The sequence below is a fragment of the Chelon labrosus genome, assembly GCF_963514085.1.
Source record: "Chelon labrosus genome assembly, chromosome: 17".
NCBI classification, from domain to species: Eukaryota; Metazoa; Chordata; class Actinopteri; order Mugiliformes; family Mugilidae; genus Chelon; species Chelon labrosus.
In genome coordinates, this window is record NC_140350.1 from 4,896,649 (window position 1) to 4,921,523 (window position 24,875).

At 41.8% G+C, this 24,875-nt stretch overlaps 1 protein-coding gene across 1 annotated transcript; it reads left to right on the plus strand.

The window, feature by feature from the left end:
* Positions 1-21,572: 21,572 nt before the first annotated feature.
* Positions 21,573-24,394, plus strand: LOC311503000 (LIM/homeobox protein Lhx1-like; the record flags this gene model as incomplete). Its single annotated transcript, XM_084565483.1, has 5 exons — positions 21,573-21,742; positions 22,349-22,569; positions 22,744-23,018; positions 23,699-23,855; positions 24,012-24,394. 5 exons carry the CDS (start codon positions 21,573-21,575, stop codon positions 24,392-24,394), a joined length of 1,206 nt encoding a protein of 401 aa, XP_084421609.1.
* Between the last annotated feature and the right edge of the window lie 481 nt (positions 24,395-24,875).

Below are 24,875 nucleotides of genomic sequence, written 5' to 3' on the forward strand. Positions count from 1 at the left end.
ACTGATTGGATTTAATTTGACGGCCTATGACTCCTTTGCAATAGAGTTTTGTCTCTTTGCAGCCCCTTGTAATTCAAACCTAAGAGCTATCAGATTTGGTCAGATAGTCAGATTTAGTTCAAATAACTAATGGAAAAGGTAAAACTCTGAACATATTAACTTTTGTATTACTTTCAACATATAAAAAAGGAAAAACTTAAAAAAATGGAGTACATAAATGAATAGATCTGTGCCTCAGAACTTCTTTTTTTCTTCACAATCTGGACTAAAACACCTGTAAAGCTATACTGTGTTGAAAGTCTATTAACAGTCTGTTAACATCATTCACAATATGTCTGAGACTGCAGCTGATTCTCTGCTGTGGTGATCAACCTAAAGATGTAGAAGATGAGCCATGACAGGCTTAGTTGATGATGCCCAGCCTATATGAGTGGATTAAGTATGAAGCCCATACATATAGAGCCTAAATAAATGATTGCAGGGTTAATTGCAGTCTTCTAGGCTTTGGTTAATGGACTGTATAGCACTAATGATAAAGCATGAGTTCCGCACTGAGCTCCCTTCAAGTGCCTTTAGGTTTGGTATCCCAGATCGCCACACTGCTCTAGCTGCCACAATCAAGAGGAAAATTCTCTTTCTTTGATAATTAGCATAGTTATTAGACATCCTGCCAGGAATATTATTATAACAGCGGAGTGTATCCAAAGCTTTGAGCACCCCCGTCGTGGGACGATTCCAGTGCTTCAGGAAGTCCATCATTTTCACTGCAGTGTTAACTGCTGGAGGAAAATGAAAAAGAAAGGGAGAGTGTTTTCTTAAACATACACTCAGTCCTATGTCCGAGGCCTATGGTGTTTTCTTCTTATAATGAAGTAAAATAATAAACAGCTCATCCTCCAATGGCCCATGTTCAGATGCAAATGCAAATGTCTGTCATTAATCAATCTCTTAAAGAGCAACAAAATAACACCAGCATATGCGTAGGGTTTCACATACAGAGGTAATCACAGTAGATGTGTGCATACATTAAATGCTTCATAAGTATGATAAAGCTTCAGGAAACTCTTGTCATGCATAGATCACAATGTGGTCACTGGTAAAAGCTAATTATTGATAAATACATGTGGACCTTAACACATTAAACACATGTCATTGCTGCAATACCAGATCATGTCATGAAGAATGAGACCAGGACTTTGATCCCGCAGCATGATATTTGCGTGAAACTTAAAAGAGGTAGGTTTTGAAAAGGTTTATTGAATAATCAATGTGAGGATGCATATAAAAGAAGAAAAAATAAAGGGAACAATGCAATTCAGTGTGTGCAGCGTAACGACAAAGGGATAATGGAGATTTTTTTTTAGAAAAAATTCATATAATCATTATGTATAAGGAAAGGAAGACACACACGTACAGCTTTGTCAGAAGATACTGGATAAAGAGATGTTAGAAACCAGGCATGCGCTACTTGTGAATCAAGTCTGTGTCTTAGACAAAAGCTACTGGAGGGAGGCGAGGTGAGGTTAAGCCCAGAGATGAATGATGGGGGGGCACGGACCCAGCAAGCTTGGCTTCTTATCCCACACAGATATACATGATCACTACAAAGTGATTCAGTGCAAATAAATAATGCTTTGCACACACTGTGCAGTGTTCTCATATATGATTTAAACCCCTGATGTTATACATACACTGGCCAATTTGTGAGAAACATTTTAATTAGTGAAACAATCACGATTAATCACAAAAAATCATGTGATTAATCGCGATTTAAAAAATGTAATCGTTGCCCAGCACTAATTCTAATATAACAGTCCTGCACTAAAACACCCCTTCAAGACTGGTCTAATGTTCAGTTTATGTTGAAACAGTGTCAGAAAGGTGGTAAATTCAGCTAGATGAAGTGTTGTTGAACTGGATTAAATTAAAAGTGTTTTTGTTATCTAGCCTAGCCCACTGACTAAAATGGGGGCACAATATATTCAGCAGTGCTACAAACCACAGACTCCAAAATGAAAACACAGTTGAATCAACACCGCTCTCGGGGGCTGAATACCATAACCTTGATGAAGACAAGATTTAGTGCGGGACTGTTATATTAGAATGAATTTGATTTCACCACTGTCCCTAATGAACTGGCAAGCGAGTGCATAATCAACATGCACTACTGAAAATCTCGAGTAGCATTTACATGTATGTACACTTTACGTGACGATTAGGAGGAGGGCTTCCCTTGGCAGACAGAAGTGGATCATTATCACATCAGAGAATATCAACAGAGTGATGAATACCATTACATCAGAAGTCCAGCCAGAGTACGTGACCTCAGGAAGCCCCGCACTCCGCTCTCATTATGGCTGCAGTGTTTAGTGGGAATGGTAATCAGCCGGACGTTCACATTGCACACGTTTCCTCACTGAGGGCCGAGAGCCACTTTGCAAGTGTAATTGTTGTAATTGTACCACACCTGAGTGGAGTGCCACTAATATCTGAGACTCTTGAAATGAAGAGCTCTCACTAATGGGGAGAAAGTTCCCCTATGATTCTGTACAGCGCACAACATGCACACTCACCAACCAGAAATGAATAGTAAAGTGGAAAAATCTGGAAAATACAGTTTTGGGGAGACAATTAAAAGTTTGGAAAAACTGTTGTCATTCAGTAATTATTTAAGTCAACTCTGATAGCTAAATGTGATGCTTTTGAACAGGTCTTTATAATACTGCATGGCAAAGTTTGAACACAAATCCAAAACGTGGCTGATACAGATAAGAAAGTAAGCAGAGCATCTAACTACTGAAACTGTCAAAGTACTTCAATCACACAGAAGAATGGGAGATGGGAGGTGTTAGCACAGTAAATGGAGGGGTTATTATGGCCGATTGTGGAGGCTAAAGCCTGTTGCCGCTCCACCTGCTCCATGTGCTGTTTTATAGCACCCAGAAAGCCTCCTCACCTCTAATGGCAGTTTACAGAACGTTTACCCACAACCGCAAGTGTTATAATTTGCTCTAACTACTACAATTATGCCATTTCTTTTTCTTTCTTTTTTTTGTGGGGGGGTGACTGGGGGGGGGGCGCATACAGTACATTAAAAGGGAACAACAATATCTCTCATTATAACTTCTATTCGCTGCTGAACAAAGCCCCGTGGTTGAATTGTTGCCCGACTTGCCAGTAAATTTCACCCCTTAAAGCAAAAGGTGTCTCCAATTTGGTGTGTGTAAACAAAAAAGCGGGGCAAATCTTTCGCTCCTCCCGACAAAAGCTGCACACAAGGAACGAAAAAATTGATTACCACGAGTATGTTGTCAACAGTCGCGCAAAAGGTCATTTTTAAAGGGTTAAAGTCTCAAATGCTTGTTCGGAAAAGGTAGGAATGTGTTATTTTCACACATTTTAACTTGGGGAAATAATCGCAATTCACCATGAAATTAAGTCGACAATTATACATTATTTTTTATTATTATTTACATGGACACATGTTTGTATTTTTTGTAAAGTATCACTGACTGGTTGAAGTTGCACATGCTCTGTGCAAAAATGCACGCTTTACTACTTGCTATTGGAGGGTTTCCATCCAGATCAATTTACAAAACACCGGGTTCAAAGTCCCTTTTCTGTTCTTCTCTGGCTCATATGGTAAGTTTCGTTTCTCACTGACAGCAGGGAAGCTCTCAGCCTCTAATAACGGATAAACAAACAAGCAATGAGGGGCCCGATCGCTTCATGATTTAATTACATTTTGATGGTTAGCTGCAAGCACAAGAATAACCAACAGGGTACGTTGCTCTCTGTGTCATGCACATGAATTGGATTTGATTTAATAAATACTCTGGTGCTGCTTCTTCCATTATAGTACTACCCATAAAAATTATCCCTTATCTTCCAGCAAAAATTGAGAGACGGGAATTCTTGATGCTTTTAAGCTTAATATAGAGAAATATCTAGAATTTGATGGATAAAATTGTGTCTTCTTGCCATTGTTTAGAATTTAAACATAGACCTGAATTGCTTTTTATGTGAGCGGCGCCGCATGCATTAGTTCTGATGCTGACCTTTGGGCTGTGAATATGAGTCCCACATGGTCCCTGTGCACTGGTGTGAATGAATGGACAATACGGAGCTGCTCTGGCAGGCTTGTTTCTGATAAACCGCTGGTCTCCCAAAGGCACTTGAAATGAGCCTGACTTCATTTACATGATAGTATTGCCACAACGTCTCTGCGAGCATGCCGGGGTCAAAGCAGCGCGCTGTGGCATTAGGCGGGGGCACACGGCGGTGGTGGGAGAACGTGGGTGGGGGAAAAACTTGCACACCCTGAAGAATACAAAACAACGTGGAACATTCACAATGCCCCGCGTCTGAGAGGAGAAGATATGGTGCAGAGTGCTTTACAAAGACAAGGCTGCAGTATGGATAATGCTGTATCACACTGGTTACATTTACATACACAATGTTCAGCTGTTTAGAGGACATTATAATAAATGATCTGATCAGATATATGTGTTTACATGGCCCAAAACCTCAATCTGAATGTATCTTATTTAACATGAACATAGCACTGCACTGTGGAGTGTTGAATCTTCCGGAAATATAACATAAGTTATAACTTACTGACAACATTTGACTCAGACATTGTGCAGAAAGAATGTGTTCATTCTGTGTTTATTAGGCACTAACATTTTCCTATCCTTGAAAGACTCTCACTCCAACTGGGGCAGACTGTTCTAACTGAAGTGGTTCTATGAGACATTTTTAAATTATTAATGGAATACTGTTCTGGTTATTAGTGGAATACCAGTATTGAAGTAAATGTAGCCATTGACAGACAAGTGTGTGATTGCAGGAACCCATATAAACATATAAACACATAAGTGCCATCAGTGTAGAAACAAATTACACCATTACAACACGAAATATACTACCCTCTTCCTTCATCTGCAAATCGATCACAGCAGCCTGATCTGTCCGGACAGGGCCTGAAATCAAAGGCCTCCATTTTCTGAATCTAATCAGTTTTTCGTGATGAAAATTATACTGGTGTTCCAATAGTGCTCGCTGTTTTTCCTCTATAGATCTGCATTTAATTTGCAGATTTGTGTGTGCGAGCACATGTGCGATACATCTCGTGTCACACGCTGGGAGCCATGCGACTCTGCGCTGCACTTCATACTTAACAGCACAGAGGATCAGGCCTCCGACAGATTGAGTAACACCCATGACGAGCGGGGGGCCTTTATGGACTTTCCTGATCCCTCATTCTCTTTCCATTTGCCTTCCCCTCCTCCTGCCATGACAGCACAATTAACCATCAGACACACAATGGGGGCACATGTCCCCACAGCCGCGACTACTCCCTCAGACCTGTACGTCCTAATAAGGATTAGGCAAGAAGTTAACAATGAATGAAGAAGTCCTTCAGGAGCCTCTAATTCTATTCTGCTCTGTGTCACTTTTCATCCGAGGCCATTCACAACTCTGTGTTCGAACATAAGGTATAATCCTCTTACATATCAAAGGTGGACAAATCATATTCATTTAGATGTTGCTTCCCAGCGCCCAAGGGCACACTATGCACTCGACACAGAGCCTCAACGTGACCATCTGCTCCTCTTTCTCACCTGCTTCTGACTGACGACCCAATGCTGCTTCACTAATGCTTCTCCATCATTTCGTTTTGTGGATTTATATTTCGTATTTTCAGCACTGTGCAAAAAATAAAAAATAAATGAAATACATTGGGGGAGGAGGAACAACAAATAAAACAGATTTTTGTTGTTGTTTAAATCTCTTGAAATAGCTTTCCATGGCTGTTCTGATGATGTAGGATTCCCATTGTTTAAAACTACACTGGGAAAAATTATGATAGGCCGTAAACGGTGAGTTGCAAAACTGTATTGTTTCACTTTTAGTGAGTATTTCTTTGTGTTTTAAAAAAAGAAAAAGGACGTAACTTAGTTATTGGTCATGAGGTTCAATGTATCATTTCAACTGGGCCTTTCAGGAAGTTGTAGTTTTGTTCTGCAAATGATGGTGAAGCTAAAATTTATCTTATGAAGCAATACAGGATGTTGTATTTTAAATGTGTAAATGGGCTTTAGATTTTTTGTTCTGCTGTTTAACAACTCTAAGTATATTATTTTATACTTATATATTATATATAGATTGGCTGTTCCAATAATATAAAAATCCAGGACAAAAATCATGGGTTTTGACATCAGAGGAATATCTATGAAAGTCAGAATATAGGCAAAATACCTCTTTCTTCAGTCTTGTTATATCTGTCCACTTGTGCATCTAACTTCAATTCCACTTGAATTTTATCAACCTTCTGCCGGCCTCTCAAGGAGATAGCATACACACTCTGACATGAATTAGCCCCAGATTGACTGATACTGGCTCACCCAGGGGAATTCACGTTCAAAGGAGTCCCTCGCTTCTCTCATCCTTCGCTCTTTTCCACCCTCTTCTCTTTTCTGTCTCATTGCTGCCTCTGGTTGGTTTTCCCGTCCTTGTCACTCACCTGTCCGCGAGGCATCACGCTCCCCCTTTGTCGGACGGACAGGTGCTCGCAGTGTCTGATGGAGTAATTTGCAACGAATGTACAAAACATGACTGATGAGAAAAATGTCGTCCAAGGTGGTGGAAAATACAAGGAGCGCTTTGTGATGGAGAAGGTCCATTTCCATTCATCACGAGTACTGACAGATGGTCCCAGTTCTCATTTTCCATCTTTCTGTACTATGTCCCTCAGCTCATTAATGCTCTACATCCTCTACAGGTTGATTTATTCTCAACTTGAAGTCAGTGTAAGTGTTGCTACCACTTGAGAAAGCGACCAGTGCATTAGTGTTGGACCAATCCTGAATGTGATTGGCGAGGGAGCACCATAGTATACTATGTAAACAATCAATATGTGTAATGTGTAGACCCCTTGTTAAGTAACATGCAACCAATGATTTTCATGACATCCAACAATGTGAGGTAAAAAAAAAAAAATGTTCATTCACCTTCTTATCTGCTCATTCAAAAGAGAAAAATATATATTAAACTGACAAAATGCAGTCAGCGGTGAAGGCCAAGAGCTACCAAAGACTGCCTGTCCTTAAATGCCTTACATTAAATCACATTGACACCAAACCTCCATGTTAAAATGTCCCACTTTACAGAGTGAGTAGTTTACAGCCTGGTACAAAAATTGTCTCCATAGGTAAATTATACATTCTTGATAGCTGTACAGGGGGAATTATATCAGTGCTTAAAGTTATGCATAATTGTGACCATGAACACTGTGAGTGGCAGGTCACTACCTCTCTGCCGCGGCGTCACTCGTCCACCTCCACCAAGAATCGTATGGGAGACGCGGTTCATCCGTAGTTGTAGTGGTTAGGAAGAATGTTCTACTGGTTTGACCACAGTGCTCATAGGAAAAAAAAAAAAAAGACATCTTTAATTGAGAGGTACACAAAATGATAAGAGGACGATTTCGGTTAGCACTTATTGTCTGCCACAAATGGAAAATAGATTTTCCCTTTAAATGACACTTCAGCGATGGAGCCAGCATTTATTATGTGATCATAATGTCATACTGTATGATACCTTGTCTGCCAATGCATTTGCACCATCCAACGTCATTTGTACAACTGAATGCACTGGTGCAAAGCTTCCAAAGCTGCAATTTGTGAGAATAAAACTGGCACACTTTGAACCTCTTGTTCGCTTTATATTAATATCCTAGAGGATCGCACCATGCCAATCAGGGATTATGTTCAAAAAGAAAGACTTTGATTGTTGGTTATCGGTCTTGGGTTGCAGGCAGGCTAAAGTGTATCAAATTAAATGAGGTAAACAACAGATGTAGTGGAATAAAGCAGCCTAATCCTCTGGGTGACAAATAGAATTAAGAATTATTTTAGGAGATTAATAGAAATTAAAATGGAAATCTTCTTACATACAAACGTCACCAAGGCAACATTTATACTCTTTGGTGATCATGAAACTGTACATTGTTTTGTTTAATATTAATCTTTTTCTGCGTCTTTTCTTCTTTTCTGTTGCCATAGATCTTATTTGCATACATTTTTTTTTAAATCTGAACGACAGAATATGCAGATTAGAAGATTTTGATTTAAAGATTCTTACAGGAGCACTTCAAAATGGAAAAGTGACACGTTATGTGTTTTTGTGGGGGAGAACATTCTTGACGGTATCAGAAAAAAAAAGAGAGAGCAGAACAGGTTTAAATATCCTCAGACACAAAGCCGGGCAGCCACAAATGAGTGATTTGTCTCCTGAAAGATGGCATGTTTTTGGAGCGACAGTGGAAGAGGAAAAAAAAAAATCAATACACAACACAAACACCTCAACCAAAAGGTTTCTCTCCAAATCTGCTGTGACCCTGAAATGGCCGTATTCTGTGATTGTTCCTTCGTCTCCATTGAGGGGACAAGAGTCACACGCAATTGATTGTGTCTTCACAAACTGGAGGTAGTAATTGATCTTGCTTCTTCTTTTCAAAAAGCAGGAAGGCTTTGTTCAACTGATAGATATGTCTACTTTTTCCTCCCGTGGCAGGGATACCCTAAAGCACTCTGGGTAAGCAGGAATGCAGCGAGCTGCTTGATCACCTGCTGCATGCTTGAGAAGAAACACAAAGAGACGTAATCCCACGCACTACTGTTTGCGGGGAACTTGCCAAAGAGTGGATCAAACTCTCTATCGACCCTGCAACATTCAGAAAGTGGTCCCTTCCTTCCCTACACGGTGGCCTTGATGCTGATTTCTGACAACTCCTGATAGAGGACAGCGGTACAATGTCATGCTTCTTTTACCTCTCACTCTCTCCAGAGTAGAGCTGATAGTCGCGCTTCAGGAAGGCGCTGGGAGGAGCTGGCCACAGGTTCCATGTTATTATCTGAGGTCAGATGTATAGAGTCAGCGATTCTCACTCCTTCTTTCTGTCTGACTCTTTAATTCTCACTCAACCCTCATGGGAACCCGGAGGTTGCAGCTGATCAATTGCCTGCAAATAGCTTTATTGACATGACAAATGTTACATCTGCATTGATGAGTCTGTTTGGACAAGTAGTTGGATAGTTGTCATGGCAATGTAAGAGTGGCGGCCATGTGAGGTGTCAGGTACAGCACAATGACCAGCATGGATGTGAAATCACTGTGACATAAGATCATTTTATTGTTAATGGCCAAAGAAAACTTGACGAGGGATCCACATCTAGTGTTTTCCTTTGAAATTGGATAAAAAAAAAAATCTTATTGCACAAAATTGCTTTAAAACTGGAGTTTTTTGGAAAACTCAGAAAAAAAAGGATGTCTTGTCGTGGTTTGCTGTTATGGTTCTGTTTTTTTTTATTCCTGTGTTCATGTTTTGAGTTTCATTCATGTTTCGTGTTTTTCAGTTTCCTGTTTTGTTAAGTTCTTGATTTCCTGTTATGTGTTACTCCCTGTGTTTTTCCTTTTGATTAGGTCATTGCTTTCTCCTTGTGTTATGTCTTGATTTGTTTCACCTGTGTCTCGTCACCCCTCTGTTCCTCGTGTGTATATATAGCCCTGCCTTCCCCTTTGTTCCTTGCCGTGTCACACTGTTTCTATGCCTACTTCATGTCTTTCCATGTCATAGATTTTCCATGTCTTGTTCATGTATTCATAGTTTTGATTTTAGTTTTTTTGATATCCTGCCACGCCAGCAGTGCTTTTGGTTTTTGTCAGCTTTGTCTTTCTTTTATTTTTATTTTTTTAATTAAATTCCTTTTCTCCTACTCCTGCCTCAGTCCTGCATTTGGGTCCTAACCTCCTTACCCCGCTACCCTTCTTGACATGTCTAAGTTCGCACTCATGCAAAGGCAGGCATTTAGACTTGTCAGATGTCACAATATTTCGTCAGCCCAATTGAAATCTTCCTGATTGCAGATTCCAATTTAACCATTTACGTGGATGCTAAATAAAATGGACCGAAAAGATATTTGCGTTTACATGTCCCAGTGTATCAATTGGAATGTAACTTTTTTAATATCTGCAAAGTGGCTTTGCTCACTGAAGTATTACAGGAGATATTTTCCCTCCAAACTTTTACTGACAAGACTGAATTGATTGAATAGAACAAGGCGACCAAAGACGAGACATCCCAGAATTATTCGACCATTTTTGTCATTTCAAACAATACCGATGTGTCTGTCCGTCCTGAAAACTTCTTGCTTGTTTACCCCACATAGTTAACAGGCGCTAATATTTTCCACTTAATGGATTCCAACTGTGGTGGTTACATGAGGCTATTTTGTTCTGATGGAGCTATTATTTCAATTATTTGTAGATTTCCGGCGTCCACGTAAACTTATCCACAGAAAGCACAGGTGGAATTAGCAATGTCTTGGTCCTGTTAAGTGTCCCAGTGAACCTTGATAGTGAACTGTGCACAACAGAAGCATGTCCTTGAAATGTCAAAATGTCTTTTATGAAGAAGGTGTATTAACTAAATTATCTAGAGCAGTTCTCACCTTGTCTGGGGAAAATCTTTTAGGAAAACACAAACTCTACCTTGTGCCCTCAGCCGAGGAGTGAGCCCTATAGCCTCCAAATCCAACAAATCCAGTTACTGTAAAAGAGATGGTTCCCTCCAACAACTTGTAATTGCAACTCTGTCTTGTTTTAAGTGTTAGACGGTGAGTTGAAATGACCTCCATTTACACTAGTTGATATTTTATTAGTAGAATTAGATTATTTATTTCTGTAAACGACTGCTGAGGCCCGACACTGGAAGTGGTTTCAATAAAGAGTAGTGAGAGCGTCACATCAGGCCCTGCATCCCCACCGAACATTCCTTCGACATCCCATCCAGTGTCTCCTCAAGCTTCTTTTTCTGATTCCTTGTGTGTCGTGTGCCTGAGAGTAGAGGCAAATGTGCTGGAGTCAGAGCAGAGCCCTACCAGTTGTAACCAGTTTCATAATCAAGTCCTCCTTGCCACTTCCACCCTAGCAGATTGTGTGCTACCCTCTGGCCCTTGCTCCCTACTTCTCATCTACTCACCCTTGGACCCCTGCCCAAGAACTGGGCTCTGCTTCAAATTGCCCCTGCCTCTCAGCCCTGGAACCCACCTCTCCTCTTCAGCCCAGCTTCCTCTGATCAGCTCTGAATTCCGCTCTCCCCTGCTCCGTTAGCCCTGGCTTCCAGATCAACGTCTCCTCATCTCTCCACGTACCAGCTTGAGCTGTTCCACCCAATCTTCTTTCCATCATTCCCTTTTTATTATAGATTTCACTTTGTACCAGCTTCCATTGGTCTGCATTTGGTTTTATTAGCCACCCAAGTCAAGAGGCATGAAGTGCAGGTCTGTTCAGACGCTAAGACCTGTGATCAGATGTTCTTCTCTGTCAGCACATTAGCACTTTTCTCTGTGCTCTCCCCTGACTCTCACCACCTACACTGCCCCTCTCAGTCTGGCAGGCCAAAGGGTGACCAAGTGTGATATGAATAATATATAGTTTGAAGTACTCTGTCTCTTTGATATTATAAGGAGGCCTCCCTGCCCCTCCCTATCGTGCGACCAATTAACCAATTTAAAGGAAGGACTATTTTGTGACCTTAAAGCAATGCAAACTCCAAAGGCATTAGCACATTAGAACTGTACAGGGTGAATGAAGACTTCTGGCTTTGCCTTAAGACTTCCTGGTGATTAAAGCAGCTGATGCTCACCTACATCAACAGACTTTCAACCAGTTGTTGTGCATCTGACTTTATTTACATGTTAATTCACACGGCATACAGGATCTTTCTTGTTTTCTGGACCTTATTTGACAAAATTAAATGTAAAAACCGCAAAAACAACCCATACAGCTTACCTGACCACCCTGTCTGCTGTCTCATTCCAGTATTACGAGAATTAACAGAGAGCCTTCTTCCTCTCTGTAACCTGTGCCTTTCTGCAGCCACAAATGGGAACCCTCAAATGCACCACATCTTTAAAGTACTCCTCTCTTGCTCTCTAGGGATATTGACCTTGCCAGTTACGTTGTGGTTGGCTGCTCTCCGCAGAGATGTTGGGACTGTCAGAGGAAATATACAGTCCTCGTCTGGAACCCAGGTGTGCCGAGGCAAACTGTTAAATTTGGTCATTACTCTTGTAATAGTGCTTTTATGGTTTGTTCACAAGGGTCATGTGCGCGACCGCCGCAGCAGAGCTTTGCAGAAAGGTCTGCAGACAGAGACATATGCATCAGTTGTCAGGAGGATCACATTAAAGCAGCTTCTTGTTCCTCAATAATGGTGGGTGTCAGACAGACATCTACGGATGCTGCAGCGGGACTGAAAGGTTCCAACGTACACAGAAGAAAAGACTGGTAAAAAAAGAAAAGAAAGAAATGCTGATTAAAAATAATCCTAGATGTGAAAATGTGAAAAAATACACATCTTTTTAGGCTTGTCAGACAAATTGTTAGCGCTTTTTGGATATGTGTTTGCCTGCTCGCAGCAACATATGTATGCCCACGTTGATTTGTATGTGTGGGCTTGAGGCAGGGCCAGGGGGAGGAGAAGGCAATTCTAACGGCTTTTTGATGTAGATAAATGGCTTACAGATGGCCCACTCAATATATTCAAATGAGACATAAAAATAGGGGAGGTGCTATTAGTACAGGGACGTTCCAGTTGCAGCACCATGTGACTAGAATGCAGTGATCAGCCATGCCACATACTTCTGCTACTTATTTAGATGTCCTTACTGTTTGGAAAATGCAAATCTTAAACAGTCTCAAATGTCTTTTATTATTTTATTCGGACACTTTATTCTAACAGTTATTTCAAAATAGCACCAAAACAGTGTCAACATGCACCGCCGAAACATACGCGAAGGTAGTCTAATTCATGTAGTAATTAGGGATTTTCCACTGACAGTTACACTGTAGGAGATCAATTGCATGAATATAAAAATGAATATGAAGCCCTCCAAACACAAGGGATAATGCAAGGAAATCCACCGCTGAACACAGCCTTGGGTGGTGGTATTACAACTCTCTAAGATCCAGCAGCCTGGACAGTTTATGACAGAAGAGATAATCCTTCTCATTCAGCCATCTCCCTCTGCACACAATATCCTGGAGGTAAGAGGCGCTAACACATTCCAAACAATAACGTCCGACCAATGTAAATTGTATTTACCCATGTTTCACCTTTAACACTGGGCTGGCAAAGGAGCCCAAATGCGATTATGCACATGAAGAATTAATCTGGAGATGAGCACGGGGTAATGTATGGTAATTAGCCAACAGGATATTCTTACATAGCGATTAGCATATCTAGGAGGCCAGACAGGGATGGGAGGGCAGTCTGAGAGGAAGGAAAGGACACAGCTGCTGATAAGGAGCCCAGATTTTTTTTTCTTTTCTCTCTCTTCATGTTGATGAAAAATGTGGATAGTCTGGCTACAGGCATGTACTCACTCCCCTCTGTCTGCTCGTCTCTATCTTATGTGCACATACACGGCATTAGATGAGAATGGACACGCTGATGTATGCAGAAACACACACAAGCACACACAGTGACACAAAGAAGGGGGTAAATTTAGAAAGGATTTGAGAAATAAAAAAAATTCACTATGCTGGCGCTTCATTTAGAGGAATAATCAGTTCAATTAATAATCAATGGAAGTCAGACCACAGTGCATGGGTTCTTATTCAACACATGCTTTAATCAGGTAGATATAACATGAAAGGTGGTGGTACTGTGGAGTAACCCGTGCAAAGCAGTGCTGTGACAATGCCGATGTCACTTCTGACAGTGTGAATGCAGAGTGGCCGATGATTGATTAGGTTCTCTCTGAATTTAAAGGACAAGCCCCTGTACTTCGCATGTTTCGGTTAATGTTCCAGCACTGTGGGATATGAGGTGGAAGACATGAATCTGTCTTGAAGCGAAAAAAGAGAACTAATGCTCAACATAAAATAATAAGAACATGATCTTTGTCTCTGTAGTCTAGTCCAGTGCATGTTGCATGTTGCAAATCGTATGTGATACATTGCATGGCCTCTCTCAGTCCCTAAACCCCTCCTTTATCAAATGTAAGAATGGAATTAGAATTTTAAACAATACAGACGGGTTTCAGCCTATATCATCTTTTTATTTTTTTTATTTTTTTGTGTGTCTGTCCTGCCACCCCATTGCATAATGTGCCCACGAGCCACTGTATCAATTCTGGGTTCAGTATTTAGGTGTAATCAGCCATGTAGGACACCAGCTTGCCAAGAAGCAGGGCCCTTTGTGAGACGCCCATCTGTTTAGTGCATTGGGACGATCCTAGTCCCTCAGAGCTACTGGAATGAAAGGGCAAGTATGAGAAGGCCCAGCTGAAAAGACAAGGGTGGGCGGCCGCATCAGGACGCAGTCTGTCTACGGCACTCTTACAGTCCGCTCTTATTCTAATGCAGAATCTATAGCTCCCCCTGCTTGCATACGACTCAGAGATCAGAGACTGACAGATGCACCCGGGGAAGCAGACTGGGATGTCTGACACATGCATCTATCCTTTCATGCATGCAGTGTTTGTGTTCTCTCCCTCTCTGTTAAGCTGTTTAGCTAATATTTTCCTATTGACTTGACAGTGTACACATTACCCAGCCTTGGTGACCTCTTAGCGGGATGTATCTGCGTGAGCGCAGATCGATTCATACAGTGGACGCCCCCCCCCCCCCCCCCTCAGTTCTTGTAGTCAGTATTCAGTGGTTGGGCTGGGCGGCGTGGGAGCAGGTGATAAGCTGCTATAGGCCAGTCAAGCCATTCCAGCAAGAGTCGTGACCCTACTGCAGTAAGGCTGATTATATCTGACGCTGGACTGCTAGGTCTGGGAATCAAGCCTCTTTACTGCAGCCTGAAACATATCACCCCTGACTGAGCTCGCAGCAGCCATATAGGAGATAATATGAACCAGGGAGCAAAAGTAGGAATGAAAATACTGTCATTTTTCAAAAATTTCTTCTGCATTAAAAATCTGATTTTAATAAGTTTGAAATTTCCAACTTTTGAATTCTGTCTTCTATTTGTTCCTCTGATATAATTTTATTTTCTGTTGTTATAAATTGTCATAGATGTAATAATTGCACAGTGGTCGTTGACAGTCCTGCACCTTTAGAATATTTATTTCAGATTTTTAAGACTAAATAATAATGGGACATAGTAAAATGTCAGACGTGAGGAGCCTAGTGGAGCAGGTGACCTGCTTGTGAGAGATCTGGCATGTGTTGCGTGGAAAAGAGTCATTTTCCTCTTGTAGGGCCATATGCCTCCAAGCTCCAACAATACCCCCCTTCCACTTCCCCTAAACTTCCACACAGGCACGGCCCTTTCTGTCAAAGCCGCCCGCACACCCCGCACCCCCACCCCTGGCCTGCACTCCTGATAACTGACAGCAGCTGCATTGATGAGCACAATGCGTGGGCCCAGGCTGCTCAGCTGGCCTCACTCCCCACTTGACACCGGTTTGACCTCTGCCGCGTGAGTCGTCCTCCCCGATGGCTGCTCTACCTATAGCCTGATGCAGTCTGTCAGTCTATCTCCTCTCCCCACACACACCGCTCCCAGGCAGGACGCCACGGGTGCATCCTGAGGTCGGCTGGGTCAATTAAATTCAGACTGAGGATGAATGATTTGTAAATCATGTACAGATAAGGAACGAATGCACAGTTGGCCGACTGTGGCTTTCACTTTTATCAGTTGAGAACATCCACAGGTACACTTACCAATGGATGCTTCATCAATATTGCTACTTGACTTTAATCTGCTGATCAATAGTAAGCTAGAAAACTCTATTTTTATTTCCCCTTGCAAAACAAAAGTTCCACAGGGCTGCACAGTTTCACAGAAATACAATACCATGAAAAATGGAAAGAACTTTGAGGAGAAATTAAGGAATGAATTAACATTTAAAGAGCAACACACTATGCAGAAAATACATTCAGCACTGAGAAATAAAACAGCGGTTTAAGGAGTGGTCTTTCACCCTCCTGCCACACACTCGTACACACTCCCATATGTGCACAAGCAGCATCGGCGGTGTATCCAGTATGAGTGAGCATGAAAGGCTTGTAATAGCCCTCCTCCCTCAGGGACTTGATGACACCAAGGAAACCAAACAGAAGCTGATGGTATGACAGAGAAGCTGGGAGGGAGTGAGACGGGGGGCTCATCTCTCCCCTCTGCCATTCTGCTCCTTTACAACTTTACAAAATAGCCTTTTAATTTGCTGCACTGTCTGGGGTGTCTGAATTGTGTCCGCATCAATCACCATCATCACCAGGGCCGCGGGCACTCTGTCCCCTGGGCCCTCTCGCTGAACGGCCCCTCAGGCAGATCACTCTCGCTTCCCGTTCGGATGGGGCAGGTTTTCTTGTCTGTGCGCCCGCATACGCCGCCTCACAGGCGTATTCGTTCATGCAAACTGCGTGACACTGCTTGATCCCCACCACTCGCTGCACTCGACGCCTCTATCATGCGGCCAACTCTTCACGTTCAAGTATTGTGCATGCAGCAACTATCTCAGTTTAATTTAATAGTGTTCTGCAGTGTTCTGTTTACACACATGGGGCTTTTTATCTCTCTCAGATACTTTAGGATGTAGTTTGATGGGAGGCTTATCCCCACTTCCTCTGACTCACTATGGAAATTACTATAAGCAAACAATCGGTCACATAAATTTGTAGTTTTTAGACTGAAGCTGAGTGTCTGAACGAGACCAAATCCCTGATATGATTTGAGGTCAGTGTAAAGATGGTCGATAAGGATTACTCTTCTCTTTTCGGCCCTCACCCGTCGCAAGGATGGGTTTTCCTGCTCTTGTAAATGTATTATTTTGAGTGCGGAGGTGCAGCCTTTCCAGCGCAGAGTCCACGTTGTTACCCTCCGGATCTTTACCGCCATATTCACCTTTTGTTGCTGTCGTCAAATGGGTAATGGCCAGTAATTGCACTTGATTGAAGGGACTGTTCATTCGAGCACAGGCTGCTCACAGACAGTAGATGTGTGTTGTGTAGCGGGTGCTGCCAAACTGTTCCACTTCTCAGCTTTAAAAAATATTGAGGATTTAAGGTCAGTGAGGGCAAAGCAGAGGAAACGCAAATAGTGTTTTCATTTCTCAGACATGCATAATCAACTTTAATTAAAACCAGTTTCAGTTATCATATAAACCCAGTTTACAGAGGAGTCTGACTAAAAATGAAAAAAATCGGATTCAACTCATTCAGCCCTGCAACAAATCCTACTTTCATTAATATTACAATTCAGTTCATGTGGAAAGTATTTTAAAGACTTACTGAATGAATATTAAGGTTAGTTTGCAGGAGCTTGCAGTGTAGTGTTATACCGAGTGGTCTGAGGAATTAACCCTTTAACATTCACACCCAGAAGACATATTGTCAGTTGTGTTGTTGTGTTTTTGCATTTTTTTACACATGTTATTTTCACTTATTGAAAATTGTGTCTATTTTTAAAATTTGTGTGAAAAAAATATCTGTTAATCAACACCACATAACATGCGGTGCAATCTCTGTGCATAACATGCGGTGCAATCTCATATCACACCTGCTTGTCTGTGGGTTTGATTTATACGATACTCTGACGTGACGTTGTTGGGAACTAAAGTAAATTTAAATCGATTATACACCGAGCAGCCACAACATTATGACCACTGACAGGGGAAGTAAATAACATTGACCATCTTGTGGTGAAGGAAACTTTTGGACCTGGCATTCATGTGGATGTTACTTAGACATGTACCACCCACCTAGACCAGACCAGGCACCCCCACCCCATAGCAATGACACTCCTTGATGGCAGCAGCCATCCCCAGCAGGATGCAGCCTGACACAGACACACACACAAAAACGCTTTAGGAACAACTAAAAAAAACATGAAGAACAGCACAAGGTGTTGACCTGTCCTCCAAATTCACTAGATCCCAAACTGATCAAGTATCTGTGGGATGATCCACAGAGGCCCCTCCCCTCAACCCATAGGACCCAAAGGCCCCCACTAACAACATTGTGTTGCCAGACACCACAGGACACCCTCAGGAGGCCCATGTCCATTCTCTGATGAGTCACAACTGCTTTGGAGACACGAGGGAGATCTACACAATATTAGGAAGGTGGTCATAATGTTATGCCTGATTGGTGTATGTCTAAGGCAAAGAGAATGATTTATTTTACATATATAAATTTTATGGAAAGACACCTGTTAAAATATCTATTATAGCCATTATGTTAATACTGTTCACTTGAGTGTTTGAGAAGTTTAATCAGGCTATTGAGCTAAGCTAATGTTTCCATTGACAGCTCAAATGTGCTCTAGCAGAGGAAGGAACATTAAAGGAGGTAAAAGTGGGGTTTCATTGTGTAAAGGAAAAGTTTGCTTTGGAAAGAGTCTAAGTCTTTTTGTCTGAACCTTTGTAAGTAATCCTCATCATAGCAGGCCATGTGGTTATCATGTCACTTCTATTAAATCCTGTTCCATTTGAACAATGGGAATGGACTATTAAAATGCATTTGGCATACGGGGACAAAGGAGGAAAGGTCTTCCTGTGTCGCAGCGGGAAGCTCTTTAAGCTGCCAAATATACTCGTCCCTTCGTATTGTGACTTGCCGCTGTCTCCAACTTTACCCTTCCACTACTGCCTAATCAGTTTTAATTGGCTTTAATTAGCATCTAGTAATTAATTTTGTTTTCTCCAAATTATTTGTATGAATGGTCCCGGTGGGTGGCCTTGTTCATCTCGTTAGGGCCAATTAGCTGCAATTAACAAACACTAATGACATGCTTTTTTCATTCCAAAACAAACAGTGCGCACCCTGCCAGATTCCAGTGCTGCACAGAGGCCTCTTGTGTGTGAGTGTGTGAGTGGTGCTGGGGGCCAGCTCGCTGGGCCTGGCTTCCAATCAACACCTCTCATGGAGAAACACAACCTCACTGAGGAGAGGCTTATCCAACTTGCCTTTAATGCACCTCTGGGATAATTGTTCTCCCTTCTGGCCTTTTCATTGTCGTGCATGGTTACATCTAGACATCTGAGATCAGGTTTACAAATAGAATAGAGGTACAAGAAGTCTTTATTCTGATTTTTAGTAGTAGTTTATGGCCTGAGGTCTATGCTGAGAGCAGTACATGTATTGGTGCATCAGTTTCCCTTGGATTTTGCAGTAATCCATTCACACTTTTCACTTTTCCAATAAATAATAAAGGGGGAATCAGACACATCTGACTTATCATTTATTATTCTTCTTTTAGCAAAGATTATCTTAGCATATTTGTCATGCTGTTTCTTTCCGAGCCAGAACCACTCTGCCCATAAGGCAGCGCGTTCACTGTGGCATTATGGGGCATGTATTGCTCTCTCTGACTGCAAGTCTTCCTTATAATCTTTATACATATATCATTTCATATAAAGTGGCTGTTTATGAATGGATGAATGAACTTCCTGCAGACTGCAAGTCCTTAAAAGTTTGTTTTCTGCATCATCACTGGTTATAGGTCACGTAAAGTGATGCTTTATGAAGGAATGAACAGTTTAAAATGCACCATCTTATCCTCGTTGCATTTACAGTGGCAGGATGGTCTAATTCTTATCCAGCAGTAAAGGTTGAATCATTCACCAGAGGAGTTACAGCTTCTATGCTCTTTAAAAATATAATATATGAGCCCACCTGAAGCACAGTAATTTGTGTGCAATAACATCTGGAAGCGCAGGATGAGTCTGGGTAAAAACTCTCACCCCAGATGAGGACAGCTGTGTGCAAAAACCAAGATAATTCCTAAATTCACATTCAGCAGCAAAGTTCTTGCAGTTAGGAAAATGTTTACAGAGACTGGGGCACAGGAGGTTCAATAAATCCATAACGTCTTATCACCCTACCCTGACCCAGTTGAAGGTACCCATTGATTTACTCACTGCCAAACTGAAATCCACTGTCCAAAAAAAAAAAAAAAAGAAAAAACGACAAAAAAATTGGAATTTGTTGTAAAGAAAAAAAATGATATGCTGACATTGAATTTTAATCGTGCTTGTCATCATTTTTCCTGACAAAAAACGTGCAAAGGAGATAAACCTTTCTTTTTTCTTTCTTTCTTTTTAAAAAAAAAAAAAAATAAAAAATACAAATTTAAATAAAGATTTTACTGCTCAACCCACATTTAATTCCACACTTTCGGGACCTTACGTATCAGGGGCCCACAGAGCAGGGAGCCTGCATGGGGGAAACGCGCTATCTCTCCTTCCCCAGCGCACCAGCGCTGCCAGATAGCATCTATGAGAGGCGGCCTATCGCCAGAGATTAGAACCATTAGTGATCCTTGTCCTTTCACTGGAATGAAGAATAATGCCGGGCCACGACATTCATCTGTGTGAAAAGCCTGTGTTCAGCGCGTTCATCTGTCCTCTCGCCACACTGCGGGGGAAAGACCTGCTGATAATCTGTCACCTGCCACTGGTTCAGTCTTATTCTCCGGCCTTTTCCGAGGGACATCATTTATTCATATGACATCATCATTGGCTCTCAGCTGGCAAGTCTTGAGAGAGAAGTGAATACATCCTTTTATTATTATTATTATTATTATTATTAGTAGTAGTAGTAGTAGTAGTAATACCAATAGTAGCAGCAGTCGTAGTAATATTGGTATTATTATTAATACGTTTTATTATATAAAATCCTACATAAAATAGTGTTTTATGTAGGATTTTTTCAATGATCTCTCACTAAACTCTGGTTTTACTTTTCCTATATATTTTCCTATATATTTATATTTGTTTGTTTTTATTTATCTGTCACTTACATACCTCTCTTTTGTCGCTGTCTTCGCATAATAAAAACCTTTATTTCTAATTTTAATTTAACATTCCGAGGTTTAAAAGTACCTTTAAAGAGTCCTGTTTATTTTATTTTATTTTTATTTTATTTGAACACCGAGGCGTTGTAGTGAACGGAAGCGGCCGCTCATTGGTTTTCGCTGGGCTGACATCGCAGCTTTCTGAATGGCTAATAGGCTGACTCTGACAAGGTGCGCTCATTACAGCTCTACTCTCAGACTGGGGGCTCATCAGAGGAGCGAGTGGGACGCAAATGACAATGCTGAGCGCGCTCATGGCGTTTTGATGTCATTTTTTTTTCTCTACCTTAGACGTAACAGCAAGGAATATTGATCTAAGAGCCACTATGCTTGTTTTAACCCACTGTGCTTTACTGTAAATACGCGCAGCCCGGATCGTCTTGACGGGCCCGCTGTGATCTCCACTCTGTAATTTTGTTTCGGAAATGCTGTCTGATAGTTTCATTCAACAGTCAGTCTGTCGTTTGGAGCGGGTCGGCCGGATGTGGATTGTTGTCGGAATACCTTTTTAAACTCAGCGGATGGTGATGTAGCCTGAGCATCCTGAAGAATTTGGACGCAGTGGATCGTCTTGGCTGGACTATATAAAAACTCCAGTCAACATCGAGGACGTTGGCGAAAGAAAGAGTTATTTCTCTCTCTCACACACACACACACACACACTCACACACTGGACTGGAAATAGGTCCAGACGATGCTTCACTGTGCCAACTGTGAAAAGCCTATTCTTGATAGGTTCCTGCTGAAAGTTTTGGACAGACCGTGGCACATCAAATGTGTCCAGTGCTGCGAGTGCAAATGCAGTTTGACAGAGAAGTGCTTTTCACGAGAGGGGAGGCTGTATTGTAAGAATGACTTCTTTAGGTAAGCATGCAACTTGTTTGTGGGTTTTTTTTAGAAAAGAAAAAGGAAGGCTCTTGTCACATTTGTCACATGTTTTAGAGCCTACTTGGAATTTGACTCCAGGATGAGTTCCTAAAAATGAGACAAATGCGTTTAAAATATGGATGCTGATCCACTCTGGTGGTAGCCTTTATTAAAACCACTATCCCATGTTTATGCCGAGGGTCCGAATATTTGGGACTCCTTTTTTATATTTATTTTTGCTTAATGTTTTTGTGTGTTTTAGTTAAATTGATTGCAAGAAAATAAATATTCAATTAGAATTAGTTGAAAAGGAAAATCTTTTTTTGCCCATATCATATTAACAGTTCCAACCAGCTGACCCTTGCGTCCATGCGTCCATGTGATTGCCACAAATATAATTACGCCTTGTATTGTTTTTGCAGGTTTCATTCAATAACGTTTCATAGAAGTTATTTTTAACGTTGCAGTTTCTTTAGAAAAAAAATAATGTTTTTTTTATTAATAAACCAAGGCCCCAGTCTCTTTGACCACTGTGGTAGAATTGTAGTATTAAACATCAAAGTCCTCTTCCCCTGCACTGAAACTGTCCTCCCTCTCGAACAGGAGATTTGGGACCAAGTGTGGAGGGTGCGCACAAGGGATTTTACCCAGCGATCTTGTCCGCAGAGCCAAGAGCAAAGTGTTCCACCTGAACTGTTTCACCTGTGTGATGTGTAACAAGCAGCTGTCCACCGGAGAGGAACTCTACATCCTGGACGAATTCAAGTTTGTTTGCAAAGAGGACTACCAGAACAACAACGGGAAAGACACAGTCCTCCTTTCTGGTAATTTCATATCCACTAGCTCGTAATAATTCGTTTAAATCATTCCCTGAAAATACAATCTAAATTGTTTTTTTTAAAGCTGACACCTATTTGTCCTATTTGTCCTAAATATTCAGCCCAGAATATTCTGCCATACATGTTACAGCAGGCCTATATCTTATCTCGTGTTGACAGTGACGACGTGCAGCGACCCAAGTCTGTCCCCGGACTCCCAGGACCCGCAGGACGACGGGAAGGACTCGGAAAACGGACATATGTCTGACAAAGACGCGTGCGGCAACGAGAACGACGAGCAGGGCGCGGTGGGGAAACGACGCGGGCCTCGGACCACCATAAAAGCCAAGCAGCTGGAGACCCTGAAAGCGGCTTTCGCGGCCACACCGAAGCCCACCAGACACATCAGGGAGCAGCTGTCACGGGAGACCGGTCTCAACATGAGGGTCATCCAGGTAAAGAACAAAAAAAAAAAAGAAAGAAAAAAACAACATACCACCTCCTGCATGCACATACACGTCGCCTGCACAATGCAAAATAATAAAGGCATGTGCGTAAACAACACGCAGACTCAAACTCCACGACAATCTATCCAGGCTGCACTATAAGGATTTGTATGGTGGCTGTTAGAAATAGTAAAGCCGTTGGAAAAGCCTTCGAGAATTCGTCCGCTGTGCTGATTTCCTCTTTTTTTACGGGTGAGGATTTCTGGATTCTCCCTTAATCTTTACTCCCATCGCGCCCCCAAAACCCACTTACGTCCATGAACATTTTTTAAAAGCTCCCTCGGTAAATTCTAGGTGGATTAACGAATCTCTCGTGACTTAGAAATGCATTGAGGTTGAATTGTTTTTCAGCGTTCCACAGAATCAATTTATGCTCGAAATTAGCTTTTACGCACGCCTTTTTACACAAACCAAACCCTTGAATTTATTTTTGACACAATTGCCTGTCTAATTTCAGCAAATATTGCAATAAAGCCCGATTATTATTAAACAAGGAAGTCAGAGATGGCCCGGGCCTACAGGAGGATGTATTGTGCTGTTGTTACGCCTCTGTAAGATATCCATGTGGTGTCCTCCACTCTGCTTATTTTTGCCAACGTTGCTATTTTTCTTTCGCCTTTGTCCTAAAGGTTTGGTTCCAGAATCGGAGGTCTAAAGAGAGACGTATGAAGCAGCTGAGCGCTCTGGGCTCACGGAGACACGTGTTTTTCCGCAGCCCGAGGAGGATGAGAGCCCTGGGAGAGAGACTGGAACCAGGAGAGCTTGGACATTTCTCTTATTATGGAGGTGAAATATGTTATCATATAGGTTTCAGATTTTAAATTGCCCATTTGAAAAAAAATAAAAATAAATCTGATTTCCCAGTTAAATATACCAATTTCATTGTTTAGTTTTTCTTTAAATCCTTGCAGAATTCTAACCCTAATGTTTATATGCATGCAGATTATCCTGGAGAATATTATGGCTCAGGAGGGAATTATGAGTACTTCCAAGGACCACCACCATCCCAGGCTCAGACCCCAGCAGACCTGGGCTTCGTGCCCTCCACAGTCCCTGCTGGCACCCCATTAGGAGCCATGGACCACCACCACCACCACGCAGGCCACCACTGTCCCGGAGAGGTGCAGTGTTTCTCTGACACGGTGTCCCATCATCCCGCGGACTCACCCAGTCCGGAGCCTAACGGGCCGGGTTCCATTCACAGCATGTCCAGTGAAATGTGCGGCCCCGGCACCCCCTTCACCTCTGTGTCTCTCAGCGACAACGGATACACCAACCAGCTCTCTCAGCCCTCCTCAGAAATGAGCGAGGGCACCGTCTGGTAAAGCAGTCAACACAGACTACAGGGCACACCTGGATTATGAAGGCAAATTGATTTTCACTTTTATTTATTTATTTATTTATTTATGTGCATTACCGCTCTATTTAACTATTTATAAATCTCTATATTTGTATGTAAATTGTTTATTGACCAACCGATCAATAGATAGTTTTGAATAATCCAATATGACTCACTGATATGTGCACACTGCTGGGCCTCACAGATCAAGCAATAAACAAATATATTTTTAGGCTGTAGAATATGATCCTTTCTTTTTTTTTTTTTTAATGTTTACAAAATGTATTGCCACTTACGGTACCGTGCAAAAGTTTTAGGCACTTTAGACTTCATGCTTTTACCCCCCCACCCAACATGAAAACAAGCCCAACCATACAGCCAGAGTCGTAAAGATCCATCTTCAGAGACAGGAGGATTTCTGCAACAGATGCTATGGCCTCCACAGAGTCCCGATCATTAAGGGATTA